This window comes from Anolis sagrei, chromosome 2, assembly GCF_037176765.1.
Source record: "Anolis sagrei isolate rAnoSag1 chromosome 2, rAnoSag1.mat, whole genome shotgun sequence".
In the NCBI taxonomy this organism is placed as follows: Eukaryota; Metazoa; Chordata; class Lepidosauria; order Squamata; family Dactyloidae; genus Anolis; species Anolis sagrei.
The window spans coordinates 16,808,681-16,824,383 of NC_090022.1; the positions used below are offsets into that span (position 1 = coordinate 16,808,681).

The 15,703-nt window shown below is 43.2% G+C and overlaps 2 protein-coding genes across 2 annotated transcripts in view; one reads left to right on the plus strand and one right to left on the minus strand.

Annotated features, from left to right (window-relative positions):
• Positions 1-213: 213 nt before the first annotated feature.
• LOC132765713 (vesicle-trafficking protein SEC22b-like) lies at positions 214-12,728 on the plus strand. Its single transcript, XM_067465468.1, has 5 exons — positions 214-366; positions 3,350-3,459; positions 5,821-5,981; positions 7,647-7,793; positions 11,954-12,728. Exons 1-5 carry the CDS (start codon positions 292-294, stop codon positions 12,109-12,111), a joined length of 651 nt encoding a protein of 216 aa, XP_067321569.1. The 5' UTR covers positions 214-291; the 3' UTR covers positions 12,112-12,728.
• Positions 12,729-13,205: 477 nt separating this feature from the next.
• NOTCH4 (notch receptor 4) overlaps positions 13,206-15,703 on the minus strand; it is a 47,356-nt gene continuing 44,858 nt past the window's right edge. Inside the window, exon 26 of the mRNA XM_067465483.1 lies at positions 13,206-14,290. Within this exon, the coding sequence (XP_067321584.1) occupies positions 13,928-14,290 (363 nt within the window). The 3' untranslated portion in view covers positions 13,206-13,927. The remainder of the gene's footprint in view (positions 14,291-15,703) is intronic.

A 15,703-nucleotide genomic window follows, 5' to 3' on the forward strand; every position in this document is an offset into this window, starting at 1 on the left:
GAGGAGGAGGAGGAGGCTCTCAATCAGTGGGAGGGTGAAGAAACTTGAGCGTTTTCCTTTTTGCAAACGCTTTGCTGGAAAAGTAACTTCTCCAGGGCCGGGCTCCACCCTTCTTCCTTCCTCCTCCTCCTTCCTTGCTCCCTCCCCTTGAGCCACGTCAGCTGGCAGCTCCAGTCCTGCCCCAACTTTCTCAGGGGGCTTCTTAGGGAGTGGAGGAAGAGAGGAGAGGGGGGTCCTCCCAAAGCAGGGCCCCTCCTCTTTTCACCCCCTTCCCCACTCCTGCCCCCCAGGATGGTCTTGCTGACTATGATCAGCCGGGTCCAAGACGGGCTCCTCTTGGCTGCCTCCATGCAGGAAACTGAGCAGGTAAGGAAGAGACACACACCAGAGAGGGGATGGAGCAAGCCTTGCCCCCCTTTGGCTCTCACCACTAGGCAAGGCTCCCTTCCTCATCATCGCTTGTCTTTTCTTTAGCTAATCCTCTTTCTTAAAAATCTTAACCAGGAACTTGTTTTGTTATTATATTCCAGAATTAGTCCTAAACATGAGATGGAACTCCCTTTTTTTGTTATTAAACCCATCTATATAAATAAAAATGTTCATTTGTGGGATTAACATAACTAAAAAAACTGACACCAAATTTGGACACAATACACCTATCAGGCCAAGGAGTGACCATCACTCATAAAACACTGAAAAACACAGCAGAAGAGACTTAAAAAGCCCAAAAAGCAAAAAATACATTACAACGCATGCACAAAACCACATATATACACAGACTGGACCACAGCAACACATGGCAGAGGATGGCTAGTCTAGGTAAAGGTAGTCCCCTGACATTAAGTCCAGTCATGTCTGACTCTGGGGTGTGGTGCTCATCTCCATTTCTAAGCCGAAGAGCCAGCGTTGTCCGTAGACACCTCCAAGGTCATGTGGCCGGCATGACTGCATGGAGCGCCATTACCTTCCCGCCGGAGCGGTACTGATTGATCTACTCACATTTGCATGTTTTTGAACTGCTAGGTTGGCAGAAGCTAGGGCTGACCGCGGAAGCTCACGCCGCTCCCCGGAATCAAACCTGCGGCCTTTCGATCAACAAGCTCAGCAGCTCAGTGCTTTAACCCACTGCGCCACTGAGGGCTCCCCCAACAGCTAGTCTATATATATATATAAATGCTCTGTTCATTTTGAGTGACATCATAACTCAAAATCCACTGGACAAATTGCTGTCAAATTTGGCCACAAACACCTACTCACCCAAAGAGTGACCATCACTCAAAAAATATTGTTTTTGTCATTTGGGAGTTGTAGTTGCTGGGATTTATAGTTAACCTACAATCAAAGAGCATTCTAAACTCCACCAATGATGGAATTGAACCAAACTTGGCACACAGGACTCCCATGGCCAACAGGAAACACTAGAAGGGTTTGATGGATATTGAGCTTGAGTTTTGGAGTTGTAGTTCACCTACATCCTGAGAACACTGTGGATTCAAACAATGAAAGCTCTAGACCAAATCTGGCATGAATACTCCATATGCCCAAATATGAACACAGAAGGAGTTTCGGGGAAATAGATCCTGACATTTGGGAGTTATAGTTGCTGGGATTTATAGTTCACCTATAATCAAAGAGCAATCTGAACCCCACCAACGATAGAATTGGGCCAAACATCCCACACAGAACCCCCATGACCAACAGAAAATAGCTAAGGCCATCCAATCCAACTCCCTTCACCAGGGCAAGAAAACGTAATCAAAGCCCTCCTGACAAAGAGCCATCCAGCCATAGATATAGATAGATAGATAGATAGATAGATAGATATGATTCACACATACACGGATATAGTATCACAGATTTGAAAGGGACCCCTAATGAAGGACAATTATATGTTGCATGTTCCAGAGGAGGCAAACCAGACAATCTCCACATCAACTCTGACAAAGAAACAGCAAGAAATACTTTTTACCCACAAGCAGAAAGACATTACATATATTAGAAACCAACACTTTCTCATTACTTTATTTTCCAGATCAACAGACTGGGCCACAGCAACGCGTGGCAGGGGGCAGCTAGTACAATTATAAAAACTAACTGAAAAATAAGCAAACTTAAATGAACATAACATAACACATCACAAACATTTGGATTTAAAGACACAGAAAACAGGCAAAAGTTGCCCAGTTGGTATCCTATATATTAGGCATGGGCAAACTTGGGTCCTCCAGGTGTTTTGGACATCAACTTCCATAATTCCTAACAGCCTCAGTCCCTTTCCTTTTCCCCCTGATGCCAGGAATTGTGGGAGTTGAAGTCCAAAACACCTGGAGGGCCCAAGTTTGCCCATACCTGCTATATAGGGTTGCAATCATATTGGATGTCAAGGGATATCCAAGAATGTCAACATGGCAACAGTTCTTAATGAGTGACAGAGGCTTCAGAAGTTTACTTTTGCTTCCGCCGATCCTTTCCCGCCTCCTGCTGAGTTAATTGAGTGCAAACTGATTTTCAGTTTATGGGAATTGAAGTAACTCAGGATGAAAGGACAGAGTGGGAGGCAGTCACTTTGCCCCTGAATTGAATTTAGACCTAGGTTATGGTAAATTTAACCATAGTTGCATCCATTTGTGTATCTTCAAATAGATCGAGTGTCCCATATCTGGATTCTGAGATTCAGAATATTCCAAATTTCAAAATTGTTCACATGAGTGGCTCATACGTTGACACTTTTGCTTTTGGTTGGTTCAGTGAACACAAGCTTTGTTTGTGTATCAAACATATATAAATCTGGATTATTGTAGGTTTTTCGAGCTATGTTCGAGCTATGTTCATCTGGGTTGTGATGAGTTTTCCAGGCTGTATGGCAATGTTCTAGAAGCATTTTCTCCTGACGATTCACCTGCATCTATGCCAAGCATCCTCAGAGGTTGTGAGGATGCTTGCCATAGATACAGGCAAAACATCAGAAGAGAATGCTTCTAGAGCATGGCCATATAGCCTGAAAAAAACCTACAACAACCCAGTGATTCCAGACATGAAAGCCTTTGACAATACCATATATAATTCCCTTCAGGCTAAATAGATAAAGTGTATATGAAACATAAATGAGTTTCATGTGTAGACTTGGGTACCACCTCCAAGATATCGTATGTTGTTTCTACACGCACATACAAGCGTTCCAAAATCCCCAAAAATCTAAAGAGCTTCTGGTCCCAAGGATACTCAACTTGTATCTTTTTGCTTTGTTTTATGTTTTTGCCCTTTCTTTCTTTTGTTTGAGCAGTTCACTATTTCTGTCAACATTAATAAACAAAACCAAAAACTGCAATAACATGCTGTCATTCTACAGTCAAACCGAAACTTCCAGGAATACCATAGCCAAGCCAAGCAGCTTTTCCGCAAACTTGGGGATCATTCACCAAGCCGGTGTTCTCTGGAAGCCGGGCCAATGACTTTCCAGTAAGTGCTCTGCGACTCTCGGATGTATGTGTGGCAATATGATTTTCCTGTGCAGAAAGTGCTGGGGTGATTTCTTTTTTTGTGCAGAACAACTCTTTGCAAATTTTTGTGGAAGTTTTCAGTCTCCAATTCTCATTGGTCCAGGATTTGTGTTTAATAATAATACAATAATAATACCCTTTATTAATATTCTGCTTTATCTCCCAGGAGAGTCTCAGTGCAGATTACAGAACATATAAGGCAAACATTCAATGCCCTTTTACATGAAAAACGACATATAAATGCCTTCCCCTTTTTCTATCTCGGGTGTCTGGTGGTGATGCTCAACTTCCAGCCATGAGGAAGTAAAGGTAAAGGTAAAGGTAGTCCCCTGACATTAAGTCCAGTCATGTCTGAGTCTCAGGTGTGGTGCTCATCTCCATTTCTAGGCCGAAGAGCCAACGTTGTCCGTAGACATCTCCAAGGTCACGTGGCCGGCATGACTGCATGGAGTGCCGTTACCTTCCCGCCAGAGCGGTACCTATTGATCTACTCACATTTGCATGTTTTCGAACTGCTAGGTTGGCAGAAGCTAGGGCTGACAGCGGAAGCTCACGCCGCTCCCCGGAATCGAACCTGTGACCTTTCGATCAACAAGCTGAGCAGCTCAGTGCTTTAACCCACTGCGCCACCGGGGGCTCTAGCATGAGGAAATAGTCTTGTTTTATTTTCCATGCCAAAGGAGCCTGCTGTCTGTAGACATCTCCCATCTTTTTGCTAGCATGTCTGCACGTGGGGCGCCCTTTTACCTTCCTCCTGAGGTGGTACCTATTGATCTACTTGCATTGCATGCTTTTGAACTGCTAGGACAAATAGTCAGGAGCTCATCCCAACTTGCGGCTTTGAACGGTTGACCCTCCAGTCAGCAGCTCTCCTGCAGCTAGTGACTTTAACCTCTGTGCTACCGCAGCTCCTATGTTTAGATTTTGGGTCATCTTCAAGATGTCTCATTGTGTATGTATAAGCAAACAAAGGTATTCTTAAATGGGAAAAATCCCAAAATCCTAAACTCTCTTAATCCCAGGCATTTCATATAAGGGATACTACTCAACTTATATTTACATTGCGTTGTTTTAGGTTTTTTCGGGCTATATGGCTGTGTTCCAGAGCAGTGATTCTCAACCTGTGGGTCCCTAGATGTTTTGGCCTTCCACTCCCAGAAATCCTAACAGCTGGTAAACTGGCTGGGATTTCTGGGAGTTGTAGGCCAAAACACCTGGGGACTCACAAGTTGAGAACTCAACATTCTCTCCTGACGTTTTGCCTGCATCTATGGCAAGCATCCTCAGAGGTACAGAGACCTCACTACCTCTGAGGATGCTTGCCATAGATGCAGGCGAAACGTCAGGAGAGAATACCTCTAGAACATGGCCATATAGCCCCCCAAAAACCTACAACAATCCAGTGATTCCGGCCATGAAAGCCTTTGACAATATATTTACATTTTTTTAGTCCAGAATTATTTACACATTGGACCCATTATATCTGTAGGGTTCGATAGATTACTGTGATCCATATTATTAAATAGTGGTGAGATGAATGTGCATGCTTCAGCTGGACAGTATTATTAATTAATTTCTCTGGTATAATTATATAAAGGTAAAGGTTTCCCCTGACATTAAGACTAGTCGTGTCTGACTCTGGGGGATGGTGCTCATCTCCATTTCTAAGCCAAAGAGCCAGCGTTGTCCGTAGACACTTCCAAGGTCATGTGGCCAGCATGACTGCACAGAGCATCTTTTTGCCTTTTCCTATTGATCTACTCACATTTGCATGTTTTCAAACTGCTCAGTTGGCAGGAACTAGGGCTAACAGCAAGACCTCATTCCATCCTGCAGATTCAAACCATCAACCTTCAGGTCAGCAGTTCAGCAGCACAAGGGTTTAACCCATTGCGCCACCACATTACCCTATTGCACCAACAAAGCAAATACAAAATAAAACTAATTGAATAGTATGTGTGAGTTAGGTTGAGATGCAATTAAAATATAATTAAATACATTTAAAATACATTTGAAAGCACACAGCCCTCTTCAAATCCCACCAACAACCTCCCCAGCAGCATGCCCCTTCTCCTTCTCCAAATGCCTCATTCTCATCTCAATAATGTAATAATAGAGGTGTGATAGTCTGAGGTCCATAGACATTGAGGATCAGAAGCTTGTGAATATGGGGGACTCACTGTACAGATAGATTTTGCAAATGTATTTCCAAGGCTTTTTTTCGTCCTCACAGTTCTCTGGAAGAATTTTAACTCAGGGTCTCTCCTTGTCCCACCTGCCCCCTTCTTCTCCTTCTCCTTCTTATCCTACTTTTGTCCAGTTACGTGATCAGCCAAGGCATTTGCTACTTGACGCTGTGTGAAGCTGCGTACTCTAAGAAACTGGCCTTCTCTTTCCTGGAGGAGTTGCAAACTGAATTTTGGGAGCTGTATGGAAAGAAAGTTTCCTCTGTCTCACGACCTTATGCTTTCATTGAGTTTGGTATGTATGTGCCAAGGCAGAGAGGGCAAAGGGGTACCCATGGGCCATATAGAGCAAGCCAAGCTGAGGGCCCGTTCTCACAATTTGTGCTGCAAATAATCCCATCTTCTCCAAGAGCCCCACAGTAGCCCCTGCTTCAGGTATATTGCAGAGTTAACTCTCTCTTCTTCAGTAGCCAATAAAATCTGGCTCTCTTAATCTGTTTTGCCAGGCTTTTCTAATGCCTCCTCCCTATTTTGTTTTCAGAGATTATACGAAAACATCCAGAGTTTTGGAGTTCGATGTCACCTGTGCACAGATGACGTTCAACTCTTTCACTCCTTTCCACCTGTTAGTAAGGAGGCTGTTCAGGTCCTGAACTGGTGCTTGGCAGCTGTGACGGTCTGGATGAGGGCAAACAAATTGAAATTGAATCCAGACAAGACAGAGGTCCTCCTGGTCAGTCGTAAGGCCAAACAGGGTATAGGGTTATGACCTGTGTTGGATGGGGTTACACTCCCTCTGAAGACACAGGTCTCTAGCTTGGGAGTAATGCTGGACTCATTGCTGAGCATGGAACCCCAGGTTTCTGCAGTGACCAGGGGAGCTTTTGCACAATTAAAACTTGTGCACCAGTTGTGCCCATACCTTGGGAAGTGGTGGTCCTCGCTGTGGTTACATCTTGAATAGATTATTGCAATGTGCTGTATGTGGGGTTGCCTTTGAAGACTGTTTGGAAGCTCCAAGTGGTCCAATGGGTGGCAGCCAGATTACTCACCAGAGTGGTGTACAGGGAGTGTACTACTCCCCTGTTACGCCAGCTCCACTGGCTGCCAGTCTGCTACCGAGCACAATTCAAAGTGCTGGCTTTAGCCTATAAAGCCCTAAACCAGTGGTTCTCAAACTGGGGTCCCCAGATGTTTTTGGCCTACAACTCTCAGAAATCCTAACAGCTGGTAAACTGGCTGGGATTTCTGGGAGTTGTAGGCCAAAAACATCTGGGGACCCAAGGTTGAGAAGCACTGCCCTAAATGGTTCCAGCCCAGCTTACCTGTCTGAACCGATCTCTCCCTATGAACCATCTTGTAGATTAAGATCATCTGGAGAGGCCCTACTCTCGGTCCCACCTCCTTTGCAGGTGAGACTGATAGGAACGATAGACAGGTCTTCTCGGTGGTGGCCCCTCGGCTATACAACACCCACCCCAGCAATGTTAGATTACCCTCCTTTCTCCTGACCTTCAGAAAAGAGTAAAAACATGGCTCTGGGATCAAGCCTTCAAATAAGAACCATAATGCAATTAGATTTACTGGAACTATGAGCAATGACTATCGGAAAAACCTAGATTATGATAGCAGCCTGCATAGCTTTATACTGATAGTAATGTTTTATAATGTTTTAATGTATTTAATTTTAATGTATTTTAACTGTATACTGTTGTGAAGACATTGCATTATTGCCTATCTGTAAGCTGCCTTGAGTCTCCTCTGGGGACTCAAGGCAGCTTACAGATAGGCAATAATGCAATGCCTTCACAACATTATATAGTTAAAATACATTAAAAAGGCGGGATATAAATATAGTAAGTAAATAAATGAATGAAACAGACAACCAAATATTACAAATCATTTTTGTTCAAACTGATTTGGGCCCAAGCCTACTAACCAGTCATATCCTCCGGTTTAGACATTTATATCCAGAAGCTGAAGAAGTCCTATCTGGATACCTGGTCAAAGCGTCACCTGAGCAGCATCAACCTGGAACTCCAGGATGTCCAGAAAATCATGGTCACCAATATAGAAGAGGTGCTTCAGCGTGGAGAGGCCTTATCAGGTAGGGAAAGGGAAGGCAGTCTGTTGAGGTCAAGAGCTGGGTTGTCCAGGTGCACATTCTTGCAAGGGTTGTTGATGATGATGATGATAACAACAACAACACTATATTTATATTCTGCCGTGTCTCCCCAGGGGGACTCAGGGCGGATCACGGTACACATACTCGGCAAACATTCAGTGCTGTTTTGTATAGACAGGACAGAGACAGACAGAACAGAAAGGAGATATGTTGTGTCAACATCCATCTTTTTTGACACCTTGGAGGTTGTGCTCGAATCCAGCCACAGCGGGGTGGGATCACTCCATCCTCTATGACGAAGAGCCATCAGGACTCCTTCCTTCCTTTAAGTTCTGAGCATTTTTCTTTATGGTGTCGTAAAATACCTCCCCCACTTGTTTTAGCGGTACCTAATTTCTCTAATTACTGCTCAAGCTGTTTTCGAACTGCTTAGGTATACAGCAAGCTGAGATGACTGTCCGATACTCACACCGACCTGGGGCTTCGAACTGGCAACCTTTTGGTTGGTAGATCTTATCATTGCAGGTGATTTACTAGTTGTGCTAAAGAGACAATCACATAGTATACACAGCCAACTTGTGTATACTGTCAGCCCTCCACAAATATCTCTGGGGACAGGGCAAGTCCTTCTTGTATTGCTGGCAGGTGTGGCCTGGTACAGGTAGAGCACTATTATTCACAATTCAAAACTCCAAAATACTCCAAAGTCAGAGGGGGCCACGAGAGTCACCCCTTTCCTTTCTGATAGTACAGTGTATACAAATGCACATTTAGCTTCAGGAAGGAAGAAGAAGGTAAGAGACTCAATAGCAGCCTTTCTGTATTGGAAGAGCTGTCATGACCAAGATGGAGTGGATATGTCTTGTTTTGCTCCAGAGGACAGGGCTGGAACAGAGAGGTGGAAATTACAAGGAAGGAGATAAGAGTTGTTTGACAACAGAACATGATGCCAGGCTCAGGTTTTGCCAGGATCTCCTTTCGCAGAGTTATTTCATAGCTGTCACAACAACCACCTGCTAGGAATTCAAGTTCATCCAACACTGAGGGCCCTGAACCAATTGGCAGGCTAGATCAGATGAACTCCCAAAATGTACATAGTGATGCTCTTGAAGAGTTTTAGCTGGGGACTCTGGAGATCCAAATTTGAGTTGACACTGAGCCATGAAAGTCACTCCCCTGAAATTAAGTCTAGTCGTGTCTGACTCTGGAGGGTGGTGCTCATCTGCATTTCTAAGCCGAAGAGCTGGTGTTGTCCGTAGACACCTCCAAGGTCATGTGGCTGGCATGATTGCATGGAGCGCTGTTACCTTCCCACTGGAGTGGTACCTATTGATCTACTCACATCTGCATGTTTTTGAGCTGCTAGGTTGGCAGAAGCTGGGGCTAATAGCGGGAGCTCACCCTGCTCTCTGGATTCGATCTGCCAACCTTTCAGTCAGCAAGTTCAACAGCTCAGTGGTTTGATCAGCTGCACCAGTGAAGGTTAGCCACCCTTTTTCAATGTGACTTATCCCACAGGGTTGTTGTGAAGTTCAAATAGCAGAAGGCACATCTACACTTTAGAACATGCATGAGAAAACATCAGCCCTCCAGGTGTTTTGGTCAGGAAGTTCTTCCTCATGTTCAGATGGAATCTCCTTTCTTGTAGTTTGAGCCATGGCACTTAAAGTGATGTCAAACTGCATTCATTCTACAAGGTAGCTAAAGAGAGCCTTGAATTCAATGCAGAAAAGATGGGCTTTTATCTAAGAGCCAATGTAGCGAAGCAGTTTGAATGTTTAATATATGGAAGGATGTCACACTGAGAAGGGGCACACTTGTTTTCTGCACCTCCGGAGATTAGGACATTACCAATGTTTCCAAACTGAAGGAAAAGAGGTTCCATCTAAACATTACAGAGGAACTTCCTGATGATAAGAGCCATTCGACAATGGAATGTGCTGCTGCCTGGGAGTGGTGGAGTCTCCTCTGGACATTTTAAGTGGATACTGAATGGCCATTTGCCAGGAGTACTTTGAATGTATATTCCTGCATGGCAAATGGGGACTGGATGGCCTTTGGGGTTCCTCCCAACCCTATGATTCTATGGCAACTTACCGTATATACTCGAACATAAGCCTAGTTTTTCAGCCCTTTTTTAAGGCTGAAAAAGCCCCCCTTGGCTTATACTCGATTCAAGGTTATTTATTATTTTATTCTGTTATTATTATTATTTTATTACTTTCATTTTACTCTATTTACTATTTTTAATGCATTTACATGATTTTACTCAATTATTATTTTTATTATTTTACTCTATTTATTAGTGTTATTATTACATTTATTCATTTACTTTACTTATTGTTATTATATTTATTATATTTATTCTTTTCCTTTGTTATTGTTATTATTATTACATTTATTATTTTACTCTATTTATTGTTATTACTGGCTGTACCCACCATGTGTTGCTGTGGCCAACCTTGCCTCCCTCATTCTTTTCTTTCTTTCTTTCTTTCTTTCTCTCCTTCCTTCCTTCCTTTCCCTTTTTTCTTTCTTTATCTCCTTCCTTCTCTTCTTCCCTTCCTCCCCCCCCCCCTTTTTCTTTCCCTTCCTCTTTCTCTCCTTTATTCCTTCTCTAACTATTCTTGGTCTGCAACTCCCCGCAATCCTCTATCTATCTATCTATCTATCTATCTGGATGATTGCTGGGAGTTGTAGTCCAGGAACAGGAAATTGGAAATTTGCAGGGATTGTGATGCTCTCAAAGAAATCCAAAAAGAAGAAAGCTTGCATCTTGGAAGTAGTGCATTTGGATCATCCTCCTCTCCTAAAGGGCCTGGCCTAGGGGATGATGGGAGCTGTAGTCTGGAAGAGAGTGTGGATATGCTATTGTGTGTTTTGTTTGTTCGGGGAGTCGTTTTTGCGCATGCACTGTAGCATTTTTTATTTTTTGGCTTTTAAGTCCCTTTTGGTGTGTTTTTCAGTATTTTTATGAGTGATGGTCACTCATTGGCCTGATAGGCGTCTTGTGTCCAAATTTGGTGTCAATTCGCCAAGTGATTTTTGAGTTATGTCAATCCCACAAACGAACATTACATTTTTAGTTATATAGATTATTATTTGTTACTTTATTCTATTATTACATGTATTATTTTACTCTGTTATTACATTTTAATTATTTTACTCTTATTATTATTATTATTATTATTATTATTATTACATTCATTATTTTACTCTTTTAATTATTACTAGCCGTCCCCTGCCACGCGTTGCTGTGGCCCGCATGGGGGTTCTGTGTGGGAGGTTTGGTCCAATTCTATCGTTGGTGGGATTCAGAATGCTCTGTGATTGTAGGTGAACAATAAATCCCAGCAACTACAACTCCCAAATGTCAAGATTCTATTTTCCTCAAACTCCACCAGTGTTCACATTTGGGTCTATTGAGTATTCGTGTAGAGTTTGGTCCAGATCCATCATTATTTTGAGTCCACAGTGATCTTTGGATGTAGGTGAGCTACAACTCTAAAACCAAAGGACACTGCCCACCAAACCCTTTCAGTATTTTCCATTGGTCATGGGAGTTCTGTGTGCCAAGTTTGGTTCGATTCCATCATTGGTGGAGTTCAGAATGCTCTTTGATTGTAGGTGAACTATAAATCCCAGAAACTACAACTCCCAAATGACAAAATCTTTTTTTTTTTTGAGTGAAGGACATACATTGTATTGTTAGGTGTCTTGTGTCCAAATTTTGTGTCAATTCGTCCAGTGGTTTTTGAGTTCTGTTAATCCCACAAACGAACATTACATTTTTATTTGTATAGATTGGAAGGATACGTAAGCACATTTACATTGAAGGAGGTTAGAGTAATGGTTTAATCAGAGTTGGACAGTCTTATCTTAGATTACAGTTTTATGTGTATATTCAGAAATATTTAACCTACCGATGCCTCAATTAATGTAAATTTATTGTTATCTATTTTTATTTTGAAGCTTACCAGTAGTTGCTGCATTTCCCACCCATGACTTATACCCAAGTCATTACGTTTTCCCAATTTTTTTGTGGTAAAATTAGGTGCCTTGGCTTATACCCGAGTCTATATGGTATAGATGAGGTTTTAGACACCCATTAATGTATCTCCTCTTCTTTCTCCTCATCTCAGCTCTGGATTCCAAGGCCAGCAGCTTGTCGACTCTTTCCAAGAAATACCGCCAGGACGCCAAACTCCTCAACAGCCGCTCTGCTTATGCCAAGGCCGCTGCCACCAGCCTGATCTTTGTGGTACTGATGCTCTACATACGTTTTTGGTGGCTGGTATGACTGCAAAGTCCTCGTCTTCATCTTTCTCTCCCACTCCATAATTACAGTCCAGCAAAAAAAAAATGTTCCCATCCATCCACCACATCTCCAGTAAGACAGAATTGAAACAAGTGGCACCAGCACCACCGACTTCTGGAGAGAACGAGAACTGCTAAAATATCCTGAAGCAACACCCATGACCTCACCTCTGAGGATGCTTGCCATAGATGCAGGCGAAACGTCAGGAGAAATGCCTCTAGAACATGGCTATATAGCCCGAAAAAACCCACAAGAACCGAGTGATTCCAGCCATGAAAGCCTTCGACAATACATTCAACACCCATTATTTTTTAGATTATTTTAAAATATGGCACTTTTGCCACCATGTGGCCCAAACAGGAATGACAATTGTTGAAGTTTTTTTATTTAAAAAAAATCTGTGGTTCTTCTCTTATGTGTAAAATAAAGAGTCCTGTATTTTCAATGAACCAGGAAAGGGGGACGGCAAGAGATACAGCCACTGACGGATTGTAAATACAGTTTCCATACAGACAAACAATGTCATGGCACCTTAAAGACTGTACAGCGTTATTGTAAGTTTTGGCCACAATAAATCTGATATTCTAAGATAACACAAATCTCTCTGTGTGCATTTGTGGTAACAGCTTAACATGGCTACCCCTCTCGCTTGTAATTCTACATTCCCCTTTTCTTTAAAGCTGGGACTCTGTATCTTTGACATCTTTGAAATACAATTATAGGAATGAGATTCCATTTAAAGTTTTGGAAGAACTTCCTGATGGTAAGAGCTGTTCGGTAGTGGAATATGCTGCCGCCACCTGTTGTGAAACCTCCTTGTTTAAACATGAGCCAACAATGTGATGCGGCAGCAAAAAAATCCAATGGGATTTTGGCCTGTATCAATAGTGGTATAGTGTCTAAATCCAGGGAAGTCATGCTCCCCCTCTATTCTGCCTTGGTTAGACCACACCTGGAATACTGTGTCCAATTCTGGGCACCACAATTGAAGGGAGATGTTGACAAGCTGAAATGTGTCCTGAGGAGAGTGAATAAAATGATCAAGGGTCTGGAGGACAAGCCCTATGAGGAGCGGCTTAGGGAACTGGGCATGTTTAGCCTGAAGAAGAGAAGGCTGAGAGGAGATATGATAGCCATGTATAAATATATGAGAGGAAGCCACAGGGAGGAGGGAGCAAGCTTGTTTTCTGCTGCCCTGGAGACTAGGACGCGGAACAATGGCTTCAAACTATAAGAAAGGAGATTCCATCTGAACATTAGTCAGAACTTCCTGTGAGAGCTGTTCAGCAGTGGAACTCTCTGCCCCGGAGTGTGGTGCAGGCTCCTCTTTTGGAGGCTTTTAAACAGAGGTTGGATGGCCATTCATCGGGGGTGCTTTGAATGCGATTTTCCTGCTTCTTGGCAGGGGGTTGGACTGGATGGCCCATGAGGTCTCTTCCAACTATGATTCTAGAAGTTTTTAACAAAGGCTGGATGGCCATCTGTCAGGAGTGGTTTGATTGTGTTTTCTTGCCCTTGGGATCTCTTCCAACTCTTTGATTCTATGTAACATATCTAACAAAGGTCTAGTTTGGAGTATGCAGGACTGTTGACTGTCATCCCCTTGCTATCTGGCATCATCACTCATGACATCAAAAATGTCCTCCAGGAGTGATGTCACAGCCATCTATTGTGCTTTTCTGTGACATCATCATTCCTTCACTCACATTAATCAGGATGACACTCCACCATGGCTTGACCCAACATTACTGAACCCCCATTGTCCTGTCTGTCTGTTCCACACCCCAAAGGGGCAGAGTCACTCAGTCGGTGGCCTGGCAGCATCTTCAGGTGAGCTATTTGGATCTTCCTTAAAAAGATCTTCCTTCTCAGGCACAGGAGTTAGCCACAGTTGGCTAGTCTGCCCTGGTAACCTGTGAAGGTTGGCCGTAGTCCGATGGGCCTGTGGCCGTGGTCTATGTGGTGATTGCTGACCAGTCCCACAAGAGGGGGAAGTCTGATCCAAGAGAGATACAATATCGTGGTGGAGACGCTCTTGGGCCACATCCTTTGGGAGGCGCCCCAGGTGGTCTCGGATGTTCTGCTTGGTTCCATGTTGGAGGAGGAGGCTGGCCACTTGGTAGCTCCCTTCTTGAGCAGCCAGGAACAGAGGGGTCTGTGCCTATGAAGCCAGAAAGGAAGAAAAAGGGTAAATGTAATCAGCCCTTGTGTTTTATCCAAATTGCAACAGCTTCCCTAGCTGCCGGTTTGTTTCCGGGCACAATACAAAGTACTGGTTATGACTTATAGAGCTGTATATGACTCAGGCTATTAGGCAAATCATATCCCCTAGTTCAGTGTTTCCCAACCTTCCTAATGCCGTGACCCCTTAATACAGTTCCTCGTGTGGCAGTGACCCCCAACCACAACATTATTTTCATTGCTACTTCATAACTGTCATTTTGCTACTGTTACGAATCGTAATGTAAATATCTGATCTGCAGGATGTATTTTCATTCATTGGACCAAATTTGGCACAAATACCCAATATATCCAAATGTGAATGCTGGTGGGGTTGTGGAGGGGATTGATTTTTGTCATTTGGGAGTTGTAGTTGCTGAGATTTATAGTTCCCCTACAATCACAGTGCATTCTGAACCCCACCAATGATAGAATTGGGCCAAATTTCTCACATAGAACTCCCATGACCAACAGAAAACACTAGCAGGGTTTGGTGGGCATTGATCTTGAGTTTGAGAGTTGTAGTTCACCTACATCTGTGGACTCAAACAATGATGGATCAGGGTCAAATTGTATGCACCAGCTGTATGCACAGTTGGCCATGTTGGGTCTATGTACCAAGTTTAGTCCAGATCCGACGTTGACTGGATTCACTGCTCTCTGGATAAGGATGAACTATAACTTCCAAATCCAGGGTCATTCACCCCTCCCCCCAAACCCCACCTATATGCACAGTAGGCCGTGTTAGGTCTATGTGCCAAGTTTGGTCCAGAGCCATCGTTGCTGGATATGGTGCTCTCTGGATATGGGTGAACTACAACTTCCAAGGTCATTCACCCCCAAACCTCACCTGTATGCCGTGTTGGGTCTGTGTACCAAGTTCAGTCCAGATCTGACGTTGGCTGGCTTCAGTGCTTTCTGGTTAAGGATGAACTATAACTCCCAAAATCAAGGTCCATTCTCACAAACCCCTGCAGTGTGTTCAGTTGGTCATGGGGCACACACATACACATTTTCACTTTTATTATGCGTATCGATGAGAGTCAAACTTATTTATTTTATTTAAGGGGGACTATTATATAAACTTATAAATATATAAACTTAGAGAATCTTATATGGAAATGTAGGCAATTTTATTTTGTCTATCTCCTTTCCTATCTCAAGGTGGATTTCCTGAAATAATACATGTAAGTTTTCCTTTTTTAAACCTTAAAACAGTATTTTCTCTAGTTTCCTGCCACAAGTTCACATAGTCCTGGCTATGCTTCACTCTGCTTTGGTATGTATACAAAATGTTCCTATAGTGCAGTGGTTCTCAACCTGGGGTCCACAGACGTTTTCGGCCTTCAACTCC